We start from the raw sequence: 24,037 nt of genomic DNA, 5'->3' as shown, positions 1-24,037 counted from the left end.
TAGTTTGTTGATAGTGGATGTTTGTTGACCCAAGACCTTTAATCATCTGAATTAATCATCTTTATTACTTTGTCTTATTAGTCATTAGCTTATTCAATCAACAAAAAACCTCCATATTATTGTTACTTGTACTCTTTACTTTCTACACATTAATTACATCGTCTTCCCTGTGGATTCGACACCCGACTTACCTCTACTATATAGTTAAGGTAATAAGACTTTTATTACTTATTTTTGGGAGCATACGACTTCGGCTCACCATCATACTACATGGAGGATTGATGTCGTAGAATTTTGGTAATGCAAGATGACATTTAGTAGTATGAGGTGGCATTGTCTACGTGAACTTTTAAGATATACCCTTTTAATAATATATATAGATATAGATATAGATATAGATATAGATATAGATATTGATATAGATGTAAGACGAAATTTGATGCTGTAAATCTGCAACTGTAATGGTGCTGTTTACTGACTGTGATGACTTCATTCAATAACTTACATGAAAAAAAAATGCGGTTTACAAATCTTTACACTCAATACACTTATACACTTACTTCCAGATAACCATTTCCTCCAACATACTATATGCACTCGTATCCTCAAAACAGTAAACAACACACATCCATCCAAATAAAACATACATGCACATCCCTCATTTACAACCGATTTGCTAATTCGCTTTCCACGAGAAACACCACTCGCGAAAGAGGTAAAACTTTTGGCCGAAATACAGTCTTCTATGTCTCGAAAGATGACGAATTTGAGCCCGAGATTTATTCGTGGTGTCTTCTATCGCCCCTCTCTGATTTCACCATCAGGGTTGCTACTGTGACATGGTGGACTGCAATCACTTAATGGAGAGGAGTCATAAGTAGTCGACGAGAGTGGAGAAGTAGTACCGTCATCTTTTGGTACGACAGTCAGGTAGCTGAGTGCAGAAACTACGTCACACATCACTGGTCGCACCGCTGCTTCTTCTTGTAGACACATTGATGCAATTGCTACTGCCTGGTTTAGCCCTTTCAATGGGAAATTCCCATCGAGATGCGGGTCTGCCAACTCTGAGTGTCTGCTTGGATCCCTGAATACTGGTGTTGCCTGCAGGTTTAACAGTTGGACATTACATTAACATGGCGCCTCAACAGATGATTGGGACGGCACAAATACTGTTATACAACTGGTTCTACAAGAGCATTGTACAACCATAACCAATCTAATTGAGCTTATGTGTATTTTTATCGAGTTTCTATCATTTTTTATTTAATTTTTAATTTTTGATATAAAAAACTAAAATCTATAAGTAGTATTTTTATAATGAAGCTCAGATTCTTTCAAATAAAGCTCGTAATCTATAAGTCTAAGCTCAAGTAAACATATTATACTATACAAACCAATACAACTGGTTGTATAGTCTACTTACTGGATGGCAAGAACGATGAAAAAGGGTACTGAAAACTAACCCAAGCGACAAGATGTTGTTCCTGAGTAGGTTTTCGGGTGTCAATGGTTCTTCTGCCAGTAATTAACTCGAGCAAGACAACGCCGTAACTATATACATCTGACTTAGATGTTAATTGACCTGTTCTTTGGTATTCAGGTGCACAATATCCATATGTTCCCATAACCCGGGTAGAAACATGCTTTTGTTCCCCTGTTGGACCAAGTTTTGCCAGTCCAAAATCAGAGAGCTTAGCATGAAAGTCTATATCTAGTAAGATATTAGACGATTTCATGTCGCGGTAGATGACAGGAGGGTTTGCTTTGTCATGTAGATATTCTAATCCTTTTGCAGCATCCAATGCTATTTTCATTCTTGTGTACCAGTCCAGTGGCCTTCGCGCATTTGGAAAATCTGAACAACACCATTGTTAAACACATACGGAGTATTAGATTCTAGATACGACGTGGAAAACTGGAAATTACGTACCAAGGAGATGGTCTTCCAAAGATCCCAAAGCCATGTATTCATAAACCAAAAGGCGTTGATCGCCGTCAGTACAGTATCCAATCAAGTTAACAAGGTTAGGATGATGCAGAAGACTAAGCATCAGAACCTCGACAAGAAACTCTTTATTTCCTTGGACTCCATTACGGTCTAGTTGCTTCACTGCTACTGTCTGAAAACAAGAAACTCTTTATTTCCTTGTACAACAGCAACTTAATCGAAAACCAGCTAAAGAAACCATATAAGAGAAATGAGAATGGTGATTGATACTATACCTGCCCTGTCGACGAAAGATGTCCCTTGTAAACTCTCCCGAATCCACCTTCACCTATCAGACATTCTGGCCGGAAATTTTTGGTCGCGCTAGCCAATTCTCGGAATGAGAATGTCTGAGCTGCAATGCTGTTTCCTTTTTCTTTTGTAACCTGATGCTGTGCAGCATCTCCTGAATTAAGGGGTCTTTGGGTTTCTGCTTAAGAACAAAATTGTACGTATTTTATTTATGTCAGGTCCGAGACTCTGAGACATCCAATATGTCACACTTAATTGCTAGACTTGACAAAACAAAGCCGAACCCAAACAATATAATTAGACCTGATTCAAAATAGAATCGAATGACCTATTTATCATGTCTACTTATTGCTATCGTGAATGTCATTACATACATAATCGATTAAAAATATGAGTAAACAAATATTTGTTGCTCTTCCTCATACACATTAAAGTTTCGACTAGAGATTTTACCTTGTAATGACAGAAAATTGCTAGAACGCGTTAAATTCTCTAATTTTACTAAATCATTGACCATACAAAATAATCATACAGATAATAGTAATACAAAAACAATGTAACACGTTTCATTATGAACATTGTGAATTTTAATAGATTTGATTACCTGGCCGGGTCTGCATACTTGGCATGGTTGTCGTAGAGGTAGTAGGGCGAGGCTGACCCCTCTTACTATCGATCCTCCTTGGTGTTTTCTTTGGGTGCGACGAAAAACATGGAAAACAACTCATATCTCTCCCTCTTTGAGGACGCGAAAAATCTCAAAAATATGCGTCCAACAAAGAAAAAAATATTGATTTGTTAAATTGCAAAATAAGATGGTATATGTAACAACAGAATTGCAAATTTAAGGAAAAAAGTTTAACAGAGCAAGAAAATCCAAGAAAACCAAGGGGCCTTGTACACGGCGTGTATATGTAGCCTCTTCGGTGGAGATTGTAGGAATGATGATTCAAAAGAAGTCAAAAAGTCGAGAAATTTTGAAAATGTAAGCCAATAACAATGACAAAAATGATTTGTAAATCTACAATAATGCGGAAAATTAATCAAAGGGAATAGAAGACGTAAAATTGAAGGAAGAATAGGAATGAAGATGAGGAGAATTGTTTGGTTGAAATCCCGCAATATATGGAGGAAAATATAGGGAGCCTCTGAAGAAGAACGACATGTTTTGGGGAAATATAACATGGGAGCCAACTACACAACGTTTCAAAGTTAATACTACTACCTGTCTATCGTTAAAATTGCTATCAGGCCGGTCCTAAAATTAATGATTTTTTGTTCAAATAATGCTTAAAAATAATTATCATCTTGTGTTATAATGAAATAAGTATTAATCGTTTAGGGGTTCACCTAGGCATGGTTTTAACACGAACATAGAGGGTTCAAAATCGCCATATTATATAACGACTTTTAGCTGATAGTCGTCATTTCCAATCGTGATTCGAGTTAGGTGACCATGAGAGGAATTAGAGAACCCAAAATTCCACAATATAGTAATTGAGAGTAATTGAAATAAAAAGACTATTGTCACCAAGAACTTTATTTAAAAAGTTTAACTACTAAATCATAAAGTTGGTTCTTAATTTTAAGAATTGAGTTCTAAAATAAGAACTAGGTTGATAAGCATATGAAAATGTGATGATCAATGATCTTATCATAGAAAATGTGGGGTATCTTTAAACATTGCCTATTTTCAAGAAAAAAAAAGTTTTTCTATTGCTATTGCTCTCAATTGGTTTATTGGACGTTTGTTGACTCAAGACTTTAGTCTTTATTTTTTAATCAATCACAAAATTCCCCTCTATTTATTTACATGAGTTTATATTAACTCATTAGTTAATTGGTCTGTTCCTTTAAATTGTTTACGTTTTTCAAAACATACGAGTAGAATTTTGAAAAACGTAAACAATTCAATGGAACAGAGGAAATACGGCTTTAGCCCACCACATACCTCCAACGCCCCGAAAAGTTTGGTGACGATTCGCCACTGGCCCGCCCTGTCGATTCACTCACAAAATATCCTGCATTCTCCAAAGTAACCTTATGAATGAACAAATTATGATCGCAAGATATTCAATGAAGGATAAGTGGGAGCCACACAATTGGCAGCAAATCCGTTTTCAGCCTTTCAATCACCCCAACTCAAATTGCTACACCCTTCAATCCCAAGTATCCCTTGTGTATTCCTCAACTAACAAAAAATAACCAAGAAAATGGCAAGTCTAGGAGCAGCAACAACTGCAAGCTCAGCAAAACAGCTTTTCTCTAATTTGAATCACTTAAAACATCCCACACCATTTCAACTATGTATCAATGAGTCCAAGTCCCATATTAGACGGCAGCAACGGAATGTCGTTCCTGGGGTACGGTGTATGGCAGTAGGAGCAGCTGCTGAGCCTGAAACTAAAAAGAAAAGCGTAAACAAATATGAAATTCAGACACTTACTGGTTGGTTGCTTAAGCAGGAGCAATCAGGTGTTATTGATGCTGAGTTGACGATTGTGCTTTCGAGTATTTCCTTGGCTTGTAAGCAAATTGCTTCTTTGGTACAACGAGCTGGTATTTCTAACCTTACTGGTGTTCAAGGTGCTACTAATATCCAGGGTGAGGATCAAAAGAAGCTTGACGTCGTCTCCAATGAGGTACGCACGCATTTTACTCAATACAGTACGCATTTAATTTTTTTTATTGGACTATATTATACTAAGTGATCATTTACATTATTATTAGCAGTAGAATTCTGTCTTGTAATACTTTTAGAACCTCAAATCGTTTTAATCTTTATTCTCAATTTAAATTCTAAGTTTTTATAAAAGAAATCTGGACTTAAATTTAAAACCTTAAGTTTACCTTTTTGCTGTTTTTCACTTTTTCTTTTCTATATTTTCGCATTTTGAGGTGTGCGTTCATTCAGGGACGGCTCTAAAGGATGATTCATGTCAGCCGACCCCAAATCATTTTGGGATTAAGGCTCTGATGTTGTTGTTGGTACAACCTTGTAAGCGTTGTTGAACGTGACTCTTTTCCTGTATAATTTACGGCATAACACTTTTTGATCAAATTTTGTAGCAACAGTTACGTGTTTTTTATGTTTTCCTGATTCAAAATCGTACGCAATGACAAATTTTATGATTAATGTGTCAAACTGAGAAATATTTTTGTTACAGGTGTTTTCTAACTGCTTAAGATCAAGTGGAAGGACAGGAATAATAGCATCAGAAGAAGAGGATGTGCCAGTAGCAGTAGAAGAGAGTTATTCTGGCAACTACATTGTTGTTTTCGACCCGCTTGATGGATCATCCAACATAGACGCGGCTGTTTCGACTGGTTCAATCTTCGGAATTTACAGCCCTAATGATGAGTGCATTGTAGCGTCTGATGACGAAGCTGAGGTTGCTTCTTCTTTTCCTCTCGTCTTTACATTCGCCTTACCGACTTGGCTATTAAATTAAGGCCCTGTTTGGGAAACGGCAAAAGCAGATTAATGATAGTAGATAGCGTTAGCAGAATACCGTTGGCAAATTTTAGTAGCAGGTTTGACCATCATATGTGATGGGGCATATTCTGCACCGCTGACCAAGTCAACATATTGAGCAAGGTCAAAGACATCCACATCAAGTCAACGACTTATGCAGCCTAGCCGTCTGACCCCATCGGCTGTCACTGGTCTCGACATGACAACCTCGCCACCGGACACATACCCGCGTACTCATATCCAAGACCCCTCGGCGGTGAGTCAACAGGGGCCGCCGCCGCCATAGAAACCTCGGGCGAGGGGTAGATCAGTCTTTCCACCTGCTAGCCACTTGGCCACTTGGCCACTACGTGACAAAAGGTGAAAGCCTATAAATACTCCTCAACCTTCATTGAGGAAAGGATCCAACGAATACACAACTAAACCTAAATACACTATTCATCTGGTAATATCTTCCTTATCTCTCTACAATATACATTCAAATTGATGTGACAACTTATCCTTTAAGTTTACCGACTTGAGCGTCGGAGTGAGTACGCTTGGCACAAAGCCAAGCCCTCGCCTTCGTTCATTGTTGCAGGAGAGACCGAGAGGAACGATTAAGACCAAAGGAGAATCCAACTCAAGACATCATTCAACAAGCCACGGGTGGTAACTATACTTGCTCTGGAATTACACCCGGAACAATTGGCGCCGTCTGTGGGAATAGATACTAGAAGCTAGTCACATTCATTCCCAAACAAAAAAAAAAAAAAAACAACAAAAACCCACCCAAAAAGCTAAGATGTCAAAACAACAAGACGCAGTCGTGACCGACGAAACCGCATTCTACCACGATGACACTTTCAACAATTCTGGAGTCGTGCAGCCCTCCACCGGCGGAGTAATCCAACCGGAGTTCGGGATGCCAACAATGCCGGACACGCCGCTGCCAGCCAACCAGGTCACCATCATGGGACATGTGGTTGACATAGCAAAACTGAAAATGGTCCTGGACTTAATTAGTAATGCGCCTGCTCACACTGTCACGCCGACAAGAGCGGCGGAAACCGTCCAGGAGACCAGGGCCCAAAACGTGACTCCGAGAAATTTGAACGGAGCACTGGGAGAAGCTGACCCAGCCAAGTCGCCGGGGGAGCCCAAAGTGGGCGTGGTAGACCTAAGTCCTTCCCGCACTCGTGGGAGGACAGCGTCCCCGCAACACGAACGAGGCTTACCCCGAAGGAACCGAGGAGTCCGACTCGGCGAGAGAGTTGGAGAAGAAGCCCGAGTAGAAGAAGGAGTCCTTCCCGCTACGAGGAGAGGAGCCGGATTAGGAATGCGAGGAGCCGATCGCCGTGTGTCGTTCGACACGTGGTCGACAGCCCCTCAACGCCTCGTCCTAAGTCCGGTGCCAACTAAGCTCAAATTGCCACCCCTATCATACAAAGGAGATAGTGATCCGGTAGACCACGCCGAGGCTTTCGAGTCTTACATGTCGGTATGGGAGCAGCGGACGAGGTCCGGTGCCGAGTTTTCCCAACAACTTTGCATGGGATGGCCCAAAGTTGGTATAAAGGGCTTCCCGACGGCTCGGTATACTATTACGCCGACCTAAGAGACGCCTTCCTAGCCCAAGACTCTTGCAACAAGAGAAGGGCCGTGGAGACATCGGACCTCCTAACTATCAAACAGGAGGGGGCGAGTCTCTACGAAGCTATGTGAAGAGGTTCGATGGAAAGGTCCAAGCAGATTCGGAAATTAACCCCGAACGGCGGCCTTCGCGATGAAGGGCCTCCCAAGGGAGACTTAAAAATGAGCTCATCAAGTGCGAGGCCTGAACTTGGATGCGCCAGGAGGATGGCCGACCCGGCCATCAAGGTAGAAGACTATCACAAGACATGGGTAGGCCCCGCGAGGCCGAACACTCGAAAAGAAGAACCGCGGGAGGACAACCGGATGAAAGGCGCCGTGACAACAATGGATCACGGTCCGATGAGAGACGCCGTGACAATAATAGATCACGGTCGGACAAGTCCGCCAGAAACAGACTCGACAGCGCCGGTGGAGTTCGGAACGTACCACCGAGGCGGTATAGTGATAAAACCCCTCTCGTCGTATCGCCCGCCGAGGTCTTCGCCCGAGCAAAACGAGGGCCGGCGTGGAGAGACCCCCAAGCCAAAAAGTGACGGTGACACGAGCCAAGATCGTGAGTACCACGGCGCCACACCGCCATTTAACCAACGATCGCCGCATCCAAGAATGCCATTGAAGAGCCGATCCTAAGGGGAGCCTCGGCAAGTACGTCGCCAAAGGCCAAAAGACTGACGCCGACAGTTCAGGAAAGAAATCCGTCTTCGAACGGATAGGGGTAATTCATGTTGTCATCGGGGGCAACGAGAACGGAGGGTCCGCTCATGGGCACAAACGGCACCTGAACGAGCTATATCAGGCCATCAACTTTGTGCCCAACACAGCGATCCCTACTTCCAACATCCCCGATATAACCATTGGAAGGAAGGACTACGAAGGAGTCATCGCTCCTCACAGCGACCCACTTGTAGTCAATTTGGACATATCCAACCACCTAGTCAAGAGGTGCCTGATTGACACAGGCGCCTACACGAACATCATGTTCAGGGAGTGCTTCCTCAGCCTCGGCCTGAAAGTCAAGGACTTGAGCCCCTGCGCCAACCCACTATACAGCTTCTGCCGGGGCCTACCTAGTACCACTAGGATCAATCGGACTCCCGGTGACGTTCGGCGAAAAGAATGCGGCTAAAAATGTCCTAGCCGAGTTCGTGGTCATTGACGGCTCGTCCGCCACAATGTTCTCATAGGCCGAGTCACCCCGAGTGAGGCCGACGCAAGATGTCCATCCGGCCCTAACACTGATGTACGTCTCGGACCGGGGGGAAGCGCATAAGCTCGTCTCCAAAGACGAGAATGACAAGGTGGTCAACGTCCGGATAGCGCGGAGGATGCAACATGCAATCCCTCAAAGTGGCAAAGAAATCAGAGAAAGGGAAAAGTCTATCCTTACAACAGGAGGGCGACCTCATGGATGTAACTAGCGGCTGACTAGGACGCTGCGCCTTTGATAGGCCATTAGGACGCTGGTAATCTCGGGAATACTCTATGTAGCGGCGGAGGTGTCCAAAACAGCTGTGGGCACCCCGACGCGTGTTTTTACCTAAATGAAAAACCATCCAAGTCTTCCATCAAAATGTTCATTCTTCCCATAGTAACTAGGAAGCAGCAGACGCCGACTCACACTCGTCATACCGACAAGAGCGGCGCCTTTATCGATAGCGATGTTGGCTCACACCGTCATACCGACAAGAGCGCGATCTCATGAAGAAATAGGCGCCGTCGCAGCCACCCCAAGTAGTAGACGCCACGCGATCACCCAAAGAGGTTGGACGCCGTCGCAGTCACTCCAAGTGGTAGACGCCACGCGAGCCTCATGAAGAAATAGGCGCCGTCGCAGTCACCCCAAGTAGTAGACGCCACTAGCGATCACCCAAAGAGGTTGGACGCCGTCGCGGTCACTCCAGTGGTAGACGCCACTAGCCTCATGAAGAAATAGGCGCGCCGTCGCAGTCACCCCAAGTAGTAGACGCCACTAGCGACCCCAAGAGGTTGGACGCCGTCGCAGTCCTCCAAGTGGTAGACGCCATGGCGATCTCATGAAGAAATAGGCGCCGTCGCAGTCACCCCAAGTAGTAGACGCCACTGCAGCGATCACCCCAAGAGGTTGGACGTCGTCGCAGCCATCCTCAGTGGTAGACGCCACTAGCCTCATGAAGAAATAGGCGCCGTCGCAGCCACCCCAAGTAGTAGACGCCACGGCAGTCACCCCAAGAGGTTGGACGCCGTCGCAGTCACTCCAAGTGGTAGACGCCACGGCAGACTCATGAAGAAGAAGCGATGCGGCTCACACCGTCATACCGACAAGAGCGGCAATCACGACCATCGCAGTTGATACTCGCAAAGCAATCAAAATGCCTTAGAAGCGTTAACACGATTGAGATACGCGCTTAGACCGCCTCGGCCAAGCCGAGGCGGAAGCAAAAGAGACACTCAATTAATAACGTAAGGAGACAACCCCGACGAAGACGAGAGACGCTAAAAGTACAGTTGAGGCTCAAATACTAGCGCAAGAAAAAGAAGTAAGGTAAAAACCTCGGCGGGCGGAGGCGTAAGAAACGAGCTCTTATTAAAAAATGTTCAACGAATTACAAGAAATTACAAGGACAAACCAAAAGACAAAAGGCTACGGATATCGTCTCCCTATGTCTGCCGTTGCTCGCCATCAGCAGCGGTAGCAGCACCTTCTTCGAGGGGCGACCCAGTAGCTCCCTTAGCGGCCCGGCCAGCAGCCCCAGCCTTAGCCTCGGCAGCCTCAACTGCCCTTGCCCAATCGGCTTCCTCCTTGGCCGCTTTAGCCTTCTCAGCAATAGTTGCCGCCTCCTCGGCCGCTTTTTGCTCTATCTTCACTCTCGCCGCCTCCTTGACCCTCTCCTCCACGGCTTTCTCCTTAGCTTCGAGCTTATCGTCAAACAGCTCGTCATATTTGTCCCACGGAAAGGAACCTTCAAGAGGAAAAAGCTCCTCAATTACTTCCCCGGGCAAATGCTTCGGCGGATCCGGAATCGGAACACGGAGTCGGGGAGCATTTTGGTTTGGAGCATCTCAATGTCGTCCTCCTTTTGCCTGATGATGGCCTCCTTGCTCCGGATCACCTTCCCCTGGATCTGAAACTTGCCCCTAAATTCATTCCTCTGCTGGAGATAAAGGTCGGCATGCCTCTGAACAAGGTCACACTTCTCTAGCAACTTTGCAACTTCGGCCGCAGCAGCCTCGGCCTTGGCTCTCTCAGCAAGGACCTCCTTTTCAGCGTCCTCCCTAAGCTTTCTCTCAGCCAAGAGCGCTTTCTCGACATCTCCCCTAAGCCTTTGCTCATTGAGGAGATCCAGCCTCGCCTTCGCGGCCACCTTCTTAGTGACATCAAGCTCAAGAGCGGACTGAGCCACGACCTTCTCTTGCTCTATAATGCGAGCACCGGCCAGCTCGTTCCACCTCGCCAGCTCCTCGACCAACCTCGCACCTCCCGCCACGAGCCGGGAGGGGGAAACCTTCTGGGATGAAGGGTCAACAGTGACATTTCGATCACTAGTCTGCGGTCGGGAAAGGGAAACCTTCTGGGATGAAGACCCAATGGCGACGTCATGATCACCAGCCTGCGCGGATTTCTCTTCCACTCGCTGCTCAATAGGAGCGGCGACTGACAGCGGCTGATCTACAAAATTTAAAGAAAGCATCAGTATCAACATACATCGACATGCCGAAGAGCTCATCGCGGCGCGATGAACCTGGCTAACTGAGCCACGGATAGATCGATGATCGTGCTTGGCCTTCTTAGCCGAAGGGCGCATCTCCTCGTCAGCAGCAGAAGTAACGGCAGCGGTAAAGGTTGTCTGCTTTCTCTTACGGACAAGGGGAGACCCCTCCTCCTCGTCAGAATCATCCCCATTAGAGATGTAAACGATCTCCACCGTCTCCTTCTGAACAGGGGGGATGGAAGGTGGAGCCGATGTCGACGCCATCACCGCCGAAGGCTTTGTTTTTCGAGTATGGCGCGGCATGTTACTAACAACCTTCGCCCGAGCCTCCACCGCATTCAAGCTTTTCACGGTCCATAAGATCACTCGGCGACGTCCTACGGTCATGGGCCAGAGCCTTGGGGTGCAGGTTAGCAACGGTTTTGTCTTTGTGCAGCCACATTCTCCGGAGGATATCCTCAGACAAGTCCCGTCCAAAGTGGTCTGCGAAAAAAAAAAATAAAAAAAAAATAAAAAAAAAATAATAAAATATAATAATTAAGTAGAAGAAATAAATCGAAGTTCGAAAAACAGGAACATTAAGAGCGGTGATGGGCCTCACACCGACCCCACTCACCCTGTGCTAGGGCCGGTATGAGGCCGACATGGCAAAGCGGCTCATCCCGAAGAATGATCTCAACGTTGGGGAATCCATTTTTTCGACACCCCACCCTTGTCCGCCTCAAAAGCCTCATCGCCAGCCTTCTCATCCTCGCAAGAAGGACCTCCGCCGGCATCCATCTTGAGCTTCTTCCGCCGACCCATCCGTCATGCTCCGCCTTAGTCTCACACCGCAAATTCACTTGGTCCGAAAGGAGAGGGGCGGTGGATAGTCATCCTAAGACCTTAACATACACCCACCGATCTCTCCGGTCTTTACAAGAAGTAAGTTTGTCAACGAAACATAACCTTTCTCCGTGTGCACACCGTACCAACCGACGCGCCCGCCGATTGATTGGTGGAGATAATGAAGCCGGCGGAATAAATTCACCGTCGGCCTCCCCTTGAAGAGACAAAGCCACACAAAGCCGACTATCGTCCTCATGGCCAACGGATGCAGTTGGGCCACGGCGACGTTCATAGCTTTAATGATGGCCATGACGTACTCATTCGGCGGAACCGGAGCCCGAACTCCAAGTGTCGCATGTATACGCCGGTATGGCCGGCGGAGGGCAACAGACGGCCGACCCTCCTCGGGATAACAATCTTGTACCCCCTGCCGAAAAAGAAATGGCCCTCGAAAAATTTCTCACCGGAACAATCGCAAACTTATGGGTCCAAGTTCGGTCAACGTGTACCTTGCGACGTCACCATGATCCATAACGTCTTCGCCTCACCTCTTTGGGACGAGCCTCTTCAAGATCATCACCAAAATCGTCACGCGTCATCATCAACATCAGAGTCATCCTCCCATTCCTCCAAAATTCGAGGATCGACTTCAGGAGAAGGAGACCTGGGGCCCCCAGGCTTTATCAGGAGGGCGTCCAACTTCCCCTCCTCGTCAAGACGCAACGGGGAACCACCCGGCGCCGGTTTACTAGGACCGGCATCAGATGAAGACATGTTTACCATAAAGACTTACAAAGTTAAGAAATGGAAAGTTTGTTTGTTTACCTTAAAGAAAACACTCGCCGGAGTAACAACTCTGAGAAATCGAAGACAAAGAAGCCTTTGAAAGTTTAGGGAAGAAAATTTTGGAGAATGAAATTGGTGGCCAATTTCACAGGATAACTGCCCTATTTATAGGGAAAAGCCCATAAAGAAGGACCAATCAGCGAACAGCCCATGAGGCGCCAACCAATCAGCATGCAGACACGTGTCGGACATGCAACCACGGGATGTCAATCGTTGCAACAGTTGAACGTCAATCAATGCAACAGTGACCAAGCGTCTTCAACACGCCCATTCACATCTCTCCGCCTATTCACCTTCCCCAACAAATTCCCAAGCATCTGTTCTCCGCCGGCCACATGATCAACCAAGTTAAGTAGCGCCGGCCGGGGGCAGTCAACAACAACCGGCACTCTCAACCATGGTCTCGGCCAGCGTCACTTTCTTTTCCACATCGGATGCCCTTTACGCATCCATGTGGAGGGGGGATATGGTACGGCCTAACAAGAACCACGCCGAGATAAAAGAAGCCGCCGCAGAAGAAGCCGATGCAGAAATTTTCCGCAAAATACTTACGCAGAATATACGCTCAAACGTACATCGGAGCCCATACCACGGCATAGACTACGCTGGGGGCAAATTGATGGGGCATATTCTGCACCGCTGACCAAGTCAACATATTGAGCAAGGTCAAAGACATCCACATCAAGTCAACGACTTATGCAGCCTAGCCGATGCGGCCATCGGCTGTCACTGGTCTCGGATGACAACCCGCCACCGGACACATACCCGCGTACTCATATCCAAGACCCCTCGGCGGTGAGTCAACAGGGCCCGCCGGCCTGCCATAGAAACCTCGGCCGAGGGGTTAGATCAGTCTTTCCACCTGCTAGCCACTTGGCCACTACGTGACAAAAGGTGAAAGCCTATAAATACTCCTCAACCTTCATTGAGGAAAGGATCCAACGAATACACAACTAAACCTAAATACACTATTCATCTGGTAATATCTTCCTTATCTCTCTACAATATACATTCAAATTGAAGTGACAACTTATCCTTTAAGTTTCATCGACTTGAGCGTCGGAGTGAGTACGCTTGGCACAAAGCCAAGCCCCGCCTCGTTCATTGTTGCAGGAGAGACCGAGAGGAACGATTAAGACCAAAGGAGAATCCAACTCAAGACATCATTCAACAAGCCACGGGTGGTAACTATACTTGCTCTGGAATTACACCCGGAACAATATGAAATTAGCAAAATTTAGAAAGCGTGTTTGGTAACTAGCAGATTATATGACAAATCTACCATTTTCATGTATAAACTCAATATGTTATTACAATATGCTGCTATTAGTAGATTGATTGGTCAAACTACTATTTAAGCCGGAATCTACTAATTTCACCTAATATGATATTTACCAAACAGAGCCGAAGTACTCATGTCATGATTTAATGGTGCAGCTAACTACAGAAGAGCAAAGGTGCGTAGTTAGCGTCTGCCAGCCGGGGAGTAATCTTCTAGCAGCGGGGTATTGTATGTACTCAAGCTCCGTAATCTTTGTACTAACAATCGGTAAAGGGGTGTATTCATTCACACTAGACCCAATGTACGGTGAATTTGTGCTCACACAAGAAAACATCCAAATCCCAAAAGCCGGAAAAATATACTCATTCAACGAAGGAAACTACCAAATGTGGGATGACAAGTTGAAGAAATACATGGACAGCTTGAAAGATCCAGGGCCGAGTGGGAAGCCATATTCTGCACGGTACATAGGAAGTTTAGTTGGGGATTTCCATAGGACATTACTGTATGGGGGCATTTACGGGTACCCGAGGGATCAGAAGAGCAAGAATGGGAAACTAAGGCTGTTGTATGAATGTGCACCTATGAGTTTCATAGTGGAACAAGCTGGTGGGAAAGGATCTGATGGTCATCAGAGAGTACTTGACATTCAACCAACAGAGGTACGCGTTACTACTCCCTCCGTCTCAATTATTTGTTTACCTTATTTGTCGTCAAATTGCTAAATGTTTATCTCTGTGAACATGTTACAGATTCATCAGCGTGTACCGCTCTACATTGGAAGTGTCGAGGAGGTAGAAAAACTGGAGAAGTATTTGGCATAAGTGCTGTGCATTATATATAGTTGGATCAAAATATGAATTTTTGTTTTCTGTATACATAACGCCATTTGTAACAATTTTAAATTATTAATGATTTAATTCCTATCCTCCCATCAAATTAAAAACCGATCTTTGGACTTCAACTATCAGCTTAAACTTTGGTTGAGATGGTTTCTTGACATGGTATCAGAGCTAGTGTGACCAAGAGGTCACGTGTTCAAATCTCACCCCCCTCAATTCTAAAGTGGAATATTAAGCCCCATATAAGGAGAGGCTACCAATTGCATCCACATTTCAAGCCCAACGGGCATTCGTGTGATGGAGATCCTATGAACTTTCAATTCGTGTGATGGAGATCCTATGAACTTTCAATTCATAGCAATACCATCATCTAATCTCGGGAATTGGTAAACCACTTCCTACATTATGTAGGTAATGAAAGTTCTCGGTAGGTTTAGGTTTGAATTTGGTTAGGATTTCTAAATAGTGGGGGTCAGAGTTTCTAAAAATTGGGTTTGTATCGAATTTTTTTCTAATCAATTCAGTTCCGGTCCGATTTCGCCAGTATTGTCATCACTCCTTAATCACACGGGTGACGGGTGCGCTAAACTAGTTATTTCATTTGTTATTATAAAACTCAAAAAAAAAAAAAAAAAAAAAAAAAAAAAACTCCAAGAAAACGAAGTGACGCATAAAAATAACGTAACTGTAATGAATGTCAAAGAAATTAATTACTACAGCATAAATAAATGTAACCGCAATAATCGGTAACAATTCATATTTTTACCTTGACAAAATCGTTGCAGTACTTTTTTTGGTTAATAGTTCCCTTGTTCTTCTCGTCTCATTCTATGCACATTATATCCCCGAAAACAACATTTGAATTATTTGCTTCTTAATTTTACAAATTAGAAGCCTTTCAAAAAAGTTTAGATCATAACAATAATTTTTCCGTACACTATCACAGGTACGAGTTATAATCATATTTGTATCTCATTTACGTTTATTCTCGTGTTAAACAAGAATTTGTGATTTTTATGTACCTTCCTTGTTAAAATTTGATTATGAATTATTTGACATTTTTTGTTTTCAGTATAGAAAAATATTACAAGGATTTTGATACCAGGTAAGGAAACAAATCATTCAGATTACCAAAAAAAAAAAACTATAAAAGATCGTCACATAAAGAAAAAATGGAATCGCCACCGTCGTCGCCGCCAAACAGTGGACGTTCTCCTTCAGGATCTTCAATGATGGAAAATCTTTTAGGTTTATTAAGGGTTAAGGTTATAAGAGGAATTAATCTTGCTATAAGAGATGTTCGTACAAGTGATCCTTATGTGGTCATTAAAATGGGAAAACAGGTTTGTTTAATTTCCCTCTTTTTTCTTTTGTATATCGATTATACCATGTCATCGTATACCTAACTAAAGAAAAATTAGGATCGATAATAGTTTACGTTAGAATTAAAATTAAGTTTGGTATTTCGATTAAACCATGTCTGCCACTTTATAAGTTAAGGGACTATACTGATGTTATTGCCTTTTTGGATTGCGTACGTTTTATAATCCAAGATCTAAAACATTGAAATTGTAATTTAAATAAGATTTAAAAACTCCGCGTTTAAGAATAATTCATGAACCAGGTGGTGTTAATCCAGTGGTATGTAGCCGGGATAAACCTTGAAGCTTGCAGAAATGCAAGAGCTGAGAGGTCCCGGGTTCGACTACCAGTTGGGGCGATGATCACTTGGCCACTGCAGCCCCCGAAGAGGTGGCTTACATGGTCCATGTGGTGGTGCGGAAATGCATGAACCCGGGGGGACTCAACTCCCTCGTCATCAAAAAAAAAAAAAAGTGTCAAATTTGTCGGGTTACCATTCATCTGAAATTATAACCCGACAAATTTATTTATATTCAAACAAGGCCGAATGAGCAGATCTTGAGTTGCTCGTGAGGTATCTCGTCTCATTGTCACCCTTATAGGCTATAACCGCTCAATGTTTTCATTTCCTACAGAAACTGAAGACTCGAGTGATCAAGAAAGATATCAATCCAGAATGGAATGAAGATCTTACCCTTTCTGTTTCCGATCCTACTCTAGCCATTAAGCTGGTAACCTCAACATCAAACAGTCATTTTCGTAAATTTATACGAAAATTTACGTAATATAACTGTTTTTTAATTTACCGTTGTTTTATTTGGATGTTGCAGACAGTATATGATCATGATATGTTCAGCAAGGATGATAAAATGGGAGAAGCGGAATTCGACATAAAACCATTTATAGATGCACTGAAGATGAATTTGGATAGTTTACCAAGTGGTACTCTAATATCAAGAGTTCAACCATGTAGGCAAAATTGTTTATCAGAAGAAAGTAAGATTTTATGGACAGAAGGTAGAGTTCTTCAAAATCTTTGCCTAAGATTAAAGAATGTCGAATGTGGAGAAGTCGAACTTCAACTACAATGGATTGATCTCCCTGGTTGTAAAGGCTTATAAGTTATAATCATTTTCATCGCGGTTTTTTCATGAATTCAATACATGATTGAGCTTTCATTTTTGTTATGCACAAAACTTTCTTAATAAATTGTATCGTTGTGTGACTTGTGTCTACTCTACCTTTTTGAGGAATCTATACTTTTTACGGTGCAGTATTGTTTCATGTTATGTATGATTCACACATGAGCTTCTCTATTTATGGAACCGGGAATATAGCTAATAGAAAAACAATCAAAAAATACGATAACTGATGAACATCGTTGATTACACTTTCTGCGAAACAAAGATGAATCACTTGCGAGCAAAGAAGCTTAATATACCACTGCCATTCGTACTGTTAGAGCCTTTGCACTTCTTCGTCTTTGTTTTTTTCACGGAAACCCCCTTTTCACTTTTGTCGTCTAACTTGTTAACCTTAGAACTAACGCTTTCCTGGGAATCCAAAATGTAGCATTTCAACTCTGATTGCTGATCACACTCAGTCACCCCTGAAATTGGTGTATTCCTGTTTTCGCTGTCTTCTGAAACACCTTTACTTTTCCGGAATGGATTATTGTTTGGTGTATCCCTGCTTTCGCTGTCTTCTGAAACACCTTTACTTTTCCGGAATGGATTATTGTTTGGTGTATCCCTGCTTTCGCTGTCTTCTGAAACACGTTTACTTTTCCGGAATGGATTATTGTTTGGTGTATCCCTGCTTTCACTGTCTTCTGAAATGCATTTCCTTTTCCGGAATGGATTATTGTCTGGTGTCTTTAGTGGCGTGTCTTCACATACACTGAAAATCTTACTAATGTGATTATCCAAAGGACATGCTAGAGTTGTAAGCGCTGCCATTTCATCAGCAAAATTTATTTTCTTCGATACCTTCATTTCCCCCACCACAGTACTTGTACCTGCAAATTCATGGCTGTTATTATGTGTACAAAATTAAAAACGTCTTTCTTTTCATTGATTAAAAATAAACTCAATATTTACTTGATTTAGTTGTCTCTTTTGATTTTCGAGAAGAGTATACTGTGAAGCAGCTCCCTGTGAGATTTCCCTCGCCCCCATCAACTTTGAAGGCAGGAACTGTTTTGGCCAACCGGTAATTCTTACCCTTGGAGACTTGGCTCTCACTTTCCATTGATCCTGCACCCACAAAATTATTTAATTCTGATAGTCTTTTGAATATTCGGCTTATTTTGTGAAACACTTAAAAAGTTAAAACTTACCAAGCACATTTCCTTCACGAGCTTCCTGGGACACCGCGGATCTTTCATAAGGCTGTCTACTTCTAAAGCAATCATAAGCTTCCATGGTAGTAGGGTCTAAGTTACCTTCTGCAATTGCGATTGCCAGTGATGGAGGGATGTCTCTGATCAGTTCCAAAATTTGTCAAGAAGAAGCAAATCCTAGACACGGGCTAAAACATGTAAGATAAGGTTATTCAGAGGATACGGTCCCAAAAAATCAACGTTCCCTCCCAGTGTCTCCAACAGTTGCTCAGGGAGTTCTTTCAAGTGTTCCAGCCTTTTCTTGCTTTTATTATAGCTGTGGAAAGTGCAGACAAACATCAGTATGTCAACAATCGTAATTGAAGTAAAGGTATATTTACTAAAGTATGTTTTCTTTTAAGTTGTATATTGGAAAGTTACTACAGTATATGCTTACATTTTAGCATGTTGGAATACTGCAACTGCTTCACGGAACGATCTGTCATAATCTTCCGGTACTTGCTTACTCTTGTCGCATTTAAGAACAGATAAAACCTACATAAACAGAAATTTTGAATGGGTAATGCATGTGTAATGAAACATATATTGTAAACTCTTTGGAGAAGCTCTTGTTCAAGGACTATGGTAGATCAAAGCTGTTAAAAACTCTCTAAAGGCCGACTGGCAACCATAGACAAAATCTCACAAATGAGGAGCATTTCCCTAGAGAGGTATTTAGTATTTTGTTTCACTTTGTTCATTTGTTGTCTCCTGTCTCAGAGACTATGGATAGAAAAGAAAAACCTACTGGAAACATTAACAGTCTGATATATCTAAGGAAAGGTGTTGCACACTTACACGATCTATATTTCGATACTTGGAAACCAATGAATGAGCTTTAGCAATTCCAATACCAGGAACAGATGGAAGGAAATCACAGCCAGCCAAGACACACATTTCTGTTACAAAAAGAAATTTAAGAATGAGCTTTCAAAGATAACTTTTTATCAGCTTTTTGGTAGAACCTAAAATTCAAGTTGTTCTCTTTCGATGTTGAATGTTATGCACTTAATCACTGATATTCAATTATTCAACCTGAACTGCATATCAAAAACCAACTTAATTGACTTGAACAGTTGAACTTGCCTATGAATAAAACTCTATTGAAGTTTCTGAACGATGGTTTGAGATCGGTGGAGCTGAATACTTTGTCCAGAGCAATTTCTTCACCATTGCCAAACTTATCCATTTTGAATATAACCTGTTTACAAACAAAAAAACAGCGCCATCATGCCAAGTGTTCGGTGACCACAGGAACATTTAACAGTCATGTATAAAGTGCAAAAGTTCTTACAGATGGGCAACCATACGCCAATAGGTCACTGTCTTCACTAATCACAGCCTGAATGCCACCTTCACTTTCTGCAAGGTTAGATAGGTATGCCAATTGTGCGTCAGCCTCGTATGGAGCAACTGTAAGCTCTACATTTTCTTGCCGTAAGACCTGAAACCATTTTTCAGGTTATTGGAATATAATTAATGATGTTATGCTCAAGGTACCTATCGAGTATAGTAGATATTGTACCTGAATCAGTTGGTGTGCCATGGCCGGAGTGATGCTGATGGCTCTCTAAGAAAACAGAAATTGGCAGTCAAATTGCATATTATCATCAGTACTCTAGATTACTGAAACTATACTTCTTATATAATAGGCCGCAAACACAGCAATTATCATCGTAAGACAGACAACAGTGAGGCTTACTACAATTATCATCGTAACACAGACACAAGCAAGAGACCGGCCCACAAGCACGTGAGGCTCTATCCTAAAACCAATTGGTGATACGAGGAGTAGCCCACAAACTTGGGAAGATATCTCAACAATTCATTTAACAAAGAAACTCGACAATTATTCCAACAGATAATATTTACCTGAAACAGGTCACTGGCAGCATTAATATTGCCTTCTCTAAGTTTCTCCATCGCCATTTCCCTATTCGCTTTCCTCTTCCTAATAAAAATGACAACTTTCGCGTATGTTACATTTCAATCAACCTTGACGACATTGTAAAAGTCCAGTCGGATACAAAAACAAGCAACACAATGACATGCCTGTAGCGATCGTTTTCGGTTACTGCCTTACAGGGAATGTTGCCGCCATCAAATATAACAACTGGTGTTATCTTATGGTGTCTGAGTAAATTAATCCTATGCATAAAGTAATTAATGTATTGGTATTTCTTTTCACCCTCGGAATTTAAACATAGCTCCATGCTACATGAATATGCTGCAACCACCACAAAATCAAACATTTCGTCTAATTAGAAACGCTTTCTATTATACTCCCTTCGTCTCAATCATTTTGTTTAATTAGAAGTGAAACATTTTCTATTATACTCATTCCGTCTCAATCATTTGTTTGCCTTTGAATTAAAAAAAGGCAAACAAATGATTGAGACGGTGTGATTAGTGAAAGTGTTACCTCCTTTGTGAAGCCAAGAGTAAGCATCAATTCCAACCTGCATATTAAATGAATAAAATCAATTATAGAAATGGCGAGAAGAAAGAATAAATAAGAAAAAGTGGAGAATAAATAAGAAAAAATACTCGCTTGCCGGCGTATTTCTTAATGTGAATGGGTTCAACATAGGGTTTCATGAATCTGAGTAGATCTTTGATGCCCATTTTAATTTGTTTCGGCTTTCGGCTTTTGAGCTCAGGTACTGTAAATTGAAGGCGAAAGGGGGAAAGTCGAGAGTGCGAGGAATGCGGAATGAGGATTGAGGAATGAAAAATGAAGGAGTTGAGTAGAAGGCGGAATTTTGCCGGGAAAGTATTCAAATTGTAACCTAACATGAGATTAGCGCGCGCTTTACATTTTTGGCAACTTGTTAAAACTTGACCCGAGTTGGCCCAAATTGAATTGGACCGGACTAAATATGGTACTCCGTTCAAAAAAAAATAGGAATGCATGTTTAAAAGAAGTTTTGATTTTTCTGTAAATTAGTCATTTCTTTTTTCAAATCTTGTTAAACAATTCCAACTTTTTTTGAAGAAAAAATAGTACTCCGTACGTGTTTCTTTTTTTTTTTTTTTTTTTTGAGAGAAAGATGCCCGAAGGCATTATTTTATTAACGATTTATCAAACAAAACAGCAGCGTTAGCCGATGTAGGCAATACAGTGGGCCAAACATGCCTACCGACTACTCTAGGAGCTAAATGTGCTAAAGCATGAGCAATACAATTGTTTAGACGACTAGTATGTGACCATCGTACAGACTGAAAATTAGAAACTAAAACAAAGATATCCTCAATGATATTGAAGAAAACACTCCTGCCTTGTTTTCGCGATCGCAGAGCTTCAACCACGAGAAGGCTATCGCTTTCCACTTCCACCTTCGTCACGCCATTCCGAGCTGCTTCCTCCAGTCCATCGAGAACGGCTATTGCTTCCGCTTCATCCACCTCCCAGCTCTCATCTCGTATAACGGACAAGCCCCACATCACATCCCCTCGCCCATCTCGACAAACCGCCCCCGTTCCTACTCCTTCGCCCTCTTTCACACCCGCATCCACGTTAAGTTTAACATACCCATCCTTGGCTGCCATCCATCCCTCCCCATTGTTCGCATCCCCACCCTCGCTCCTTCCCCTTCCCCTCCGTCTCCCTAGAGTATGTGATTCCAGCCCTCCTCCTTCCTCTAGCACATCCCTTACCCTTCGCACGACTCCCTCCGGATCGATCCTAGCTTCCTCGAAAATGACCTTGTTGCGATGCTCCCAAATTGCCCAGCAGCCAACCATAAAGGTACTACACTCCGTAAGGCTTAGCTCCGACCACACCTGCTCCACCCAAGCCCGAATATCCCCTCCCTCATTGTCCCTACCACCCGAAATGCCAAGCTCTTCCCAGACCCATTTTGCCACCCCACACCCCATAAATAAATGAAGACTCGACTCTATACAAGAAGAACAGAACGGGCACATAGAAAACTCACCTCCAATACGGGCTGCAATGTTCGCTCTCGTTGCCAGTGCTTCACTACACATTTGCCAGAAGAAGAGTTTTACGCGGGGCCAGACCGACACTTTCCACATCCGATTCCAAAGCCATCTACTACGCTCCCAGTCAGACGAGCTCGCCATATCACCCACCTCCCCAGCTAGCTTCTTATATGCACTTCGGACCGTATACATACCATCCCGTTCTCTACCCCAAAACCAAATGTCCCTCTGCCTATTCGGGCTAATGCCTATGTTCTTCACCCGGTCTACTTCAAAAGGCAAGAGCAATTGAGCAGCCTTCTCCGCATCCCACTCCCTACCATTATCACGAAGAAGATCGCTTACATGCAACCCTTCATTCCCCGGCAAGCAAGGTGAAATGATACGACCCGTCTGAGTATTCGTCACCCAAGCATGTCCCCATATCAACGTCTCCATCCCATCACCAATTCTCCTTCGGAGTCCCTATTTCATTACCGTCCTAGCCTCAAAGATACTTCGCCATGTATAGCTGGGATTGTGTCCCAAGGAGGCCGTCATGAACTCGCCCTGAGGGTAATATCGAGCCTTCGCCAGTCTAGCCCATAAACTACCCGAATTCGTGATTAGGCGCCATGCCTGTTTACCCAGTAATGCAAGATTGAAAAGCCGGAAATCTCTGAACCCAATACCTCCCTCCGCCTTAGGTTTTACCAACTTATTCCAAGCAACCCAAAAAATTCCTTTTTTGTTATCATCATGCCCCCACCAAAACCGTGACACTATCGAACGAAGCTCTTCACAAAAGTTCGCGGGAATTTTAAAAACACTCATCACATAGGTAGGGAGTGAATTGGCCACTGCCTTTATAATAACCTCCTTACCAGCCCTAGACAAAATTTTCCCACGCCATCCTTGAAGTCTTTTGCAAAGTTTATCGCGAATAATGTCAGTGATTACTTTCTTAGACCGTCCTATTACCGTCGGTAACCCAAGATACTTCGCCTGTTCCTCAACCACACTGACCCCAAGCCTCTCGGCCACACTCCCTCTTCGATCCTCAGAGACCCCTTTACTGAAAGAAACAGTCGTCTTGTCTAAGCTCACCAATTGACCCGACGCCATTTCATATTGCCGCAATATACCATTGATGGCCTCAGCTTCCTCTACCGTTGCTCGGGCAAAAAAGATGCTATCATCCGCGAAAAGAAGATGTGAGATGACCGGTGCTGTGGGTGCAACCCGAATCCCATGTATACTATTGTTTTCAACAGCTCTTCTCATCAAGTTTGACAGCGCTTCGGCACAAAGGAGGAATAAATACGGTGAGAGCGGATCACCTTGACGCAGCCCCCGGCTTGGCCGAAATTCCCGAGATGGTTCCCCATTACTAAGGACCGAAAATGTGACAGAAGACACACAATCCATGACCCGACGTATCCATGTCCCAGCAAAACCCATCGTCCTCATCACACCGTGAAGAAAACTCCACTCAACCCTGTCATAAGCTTTAGCCATGTCTAGTTTGATCG

The 24,037-nt window shown here is 43.4% G+C and overlaps 4 protein-coding genes across 4 annotated transcripts; 2 read left to right on the top strand and 2 right to left on the bottom strand.

Moving 5' to 3' along the window:
• Positions 1 to 487: 487 nt before the first annotated feature.
• LOC141652050 (putative serine/threonine-protein kinase PBL26) lies at positions 488 to 3,273 on the bottom strand. The gene is made up of 5 exons (XM_074459707.1): positions 2,847 to 3,273; positions 2,227 to 2,420; positions 1,934 to 2,123; positions 1,467 to 1,858; positions 488 to 1,104 (listed from the first exon to the last, which is right to left on the bottom strand). Exons 1-5 carry the CDS (start codon positions 2,968 to 2,970, stop codon positions 796 to 798), a joined length of 1,209 nt encoding a protein of 402 aa, XP_074315808.1. The 5' UTR covers positions 2,971 to 3,273; the 3' UTR covers positions 488 to 795.
• Positions 3,274 to 4,396: 1,123 nt separating this feature from the next.
• LOC141652877 (fructose-1,6-bisphosphatase, chloroplastic) lies at positions 4,397 to 14,943 on the top strand. Its single transcript, XM_074460489.1, has 4 exons — positions 4,397 to 4,884; positions 5,410 to 5,634; positions 14,153 to 14,659; positions 14,750 to 14,943. Exons 1-4 carry the CDS (start codon positions 4,456 to 4,458, stop codon positions 14,819 to 14,821), a joined length of 1,233 nt encoding a protein of 410 aa, XP_074316590.1. The 5' UTR covers positions 4,397 to 4,455; the 3' UTR covers positions 14,822 to 14,943.
• Positions 14,944 to 15,489: 546 nt separating this feature from the next.
• On the top strand, positions 15,490 to 17,505 carry LOC141652878 (protein C2-DOMAIN ABA-RELATED 4-like). Its single transcript, XM_074460490.1, has 4 exons — positions 15,490 to 15,785; positions 15,912 to 16,182; positions 16,837 to 16,932; positions 17,032 to 17,505. Exons 2-4 carry the CDS (start codon positions 16,012 to 16,014, stop codon positions 17,320 to 17,322), a joined length of 558 nt encoding a protein of 185 aa, XP_074316591.1. The 5' UTR covers positions 15,490 to 15,785; positions 15,912 to 16,011; the 3' UTR covers positions 17,323 to 17,505.
• A 15-nt stretch (positions 17,506 to 17,520) lies between these two features.
• Positions 17,521 to 21,295, bottom strand: LOC141652879 (exonuclease 1). Its single transcript, XM_074460491.1, has 13 exons — positions 21,129 to 21,295; positions 21,004 to 21,040; positions 20,630 to 20,808; positions 20,454 to 20,528; positions 20,107 to 20,151; positions 19,876 to 20,025; positions 19,668 to 19,782; positions 19,380 to 19,480; positions 18,979 to 19,076; positions 18,766 to 18,858; positions 18,540 to 18,682; positions 18,301 to 18,456; positions 17,521 to 18,218 (listed from the first exon to the last, which is right to left on the bottom strand). Exons 1-13 carry the CDS (start codon positions 21,204 to 21,206, stop codon positions 17,614 to 17,616), a joined length of 1,875 nt encoding a protein of 624 aa, XP_074316592.1. The 5' UTR covers positions 21,207 to 21,295; the 3' UTR covers positions 17,521 to 17,613.
• Positions 21,296 to 24,037: the final 2,742 nt, after the last annotated feature.

Source organism: Silene latifolia, chromosome 4 (assembly GCF_048544455.1).
Source record: "Silene latifolia isolate original U9 population chromosome 4, ASM4854445v1, whole genome shotgun sequence".
Taxonomy (NCBI): domain Eukaryota; kingdom Viridiplantae; phylum Streptophyta; class Magnoliopsida; order Caryophyllales; family Caryophyllaceae; genus Silene; species Silene latifolia.
Note: the sequence above shows the minus strand (reverse complement) of the source record. Positions and strands in the feature narration are given on the sequence as shown.

What these genes read in the sequence shown, in the direction of transcription:
- LOC141652050 (XM_074459707.1), bottom strand. Translation starts at nt 2,970, where the DNA reads ATGAGTTGTTTTCCATGTTTTTCGTCGCACCCAAAGAAAACACCAAGG. An exon ending in ATCTTTCGTCGACAGGGCAG is followed by an intron (nt 2,124 to 2,226) that starts GTATAGTATCAA and finishes TCTTGTTTTCAG; the next exon opens with ACAGTAGCAGTGAAGCAACT. An exon ending in TTTGGAAGACCATCTCCTTG is followed by an intron (nt 1,859 to 1,933) that starts GTACGTAATTTC and finishes GGTGTTGTTCAG; the next exon opens with ATTTTCCAAATGCGCGAAGG.
- LOC141652877 (XM_074460489.1), top strand. Translation starts at nt 4,456, where the DNA reads ATGGCAAGTCTAGGAGCAGCAACAACTGCAAGCTCAGCAAAACAGCTT. An exon ending in TTGACGTCGTCTCCAATGAG is followed by an intron (nt 4,885 to 5,409) that starts GTACGCACGCAT and finishes TTTTTGTTACAG; the next exon opens with GTGTTTTCTAACTGCTTAAG. An exon ending in CGTCTGATGACGAAGCTGAG is followed by an intron (nt 5,635 to 14,152) that starts GTTGCTTCTTCT and finishes TTAATGGTGCAG; the next exon opens with CTAACTACAGAAGAGCAAAG.
- LOC141652878 (XM_074460490.1), top strand. Translation starts at nt 16,012, where the DNA reads ATGGAATCGCCACCGTCGTCGCCGCCAAACAGTGGACGTTCTCCTTCA. An exon ending in TCATTAAAATGGGAAAACAG is followed by an intron (nt 16,183 to 16,836) that starts GTTTGTTTAATT and finishes CATTTCCTACAG; the next exon opens with AAACTGAAGACTCGAGTGAT. An exon ending in CTACTCTAGCCATTAAGCTG is followed by an intron (nt 16,933 to 17,031) that starts GTAACCTCAACA and finishes TGGATGTTGCAG; the next exon opens with ACAGTATATGATCATGATAT.
- LOC141652879 (XM_074460491.1), bottom strand. Translation starts at nt 21,206, where the DNA reads ATGGGCATCAAAGATCTACTCAGATTCATGAAACCCTATGTTGAACCC. An exon ending in GTATTCCAACATGCTAAAAT is followed by an intron (nt 18,859 to 18,978) that starts GTAAGCATATAC and finishes CACTTTCCACAG; the next exon opens with CTATAATAAAAGCAAGAAAA. An exon ending in AACGTTGATTTTTTGGGACC is followed by an intron (nt 18,683 to 18,765) that starts GTATCCTCTGAA and finishes GGAACTGATCAG; the next exon opens with AGACATCCCTCCATCACTGG.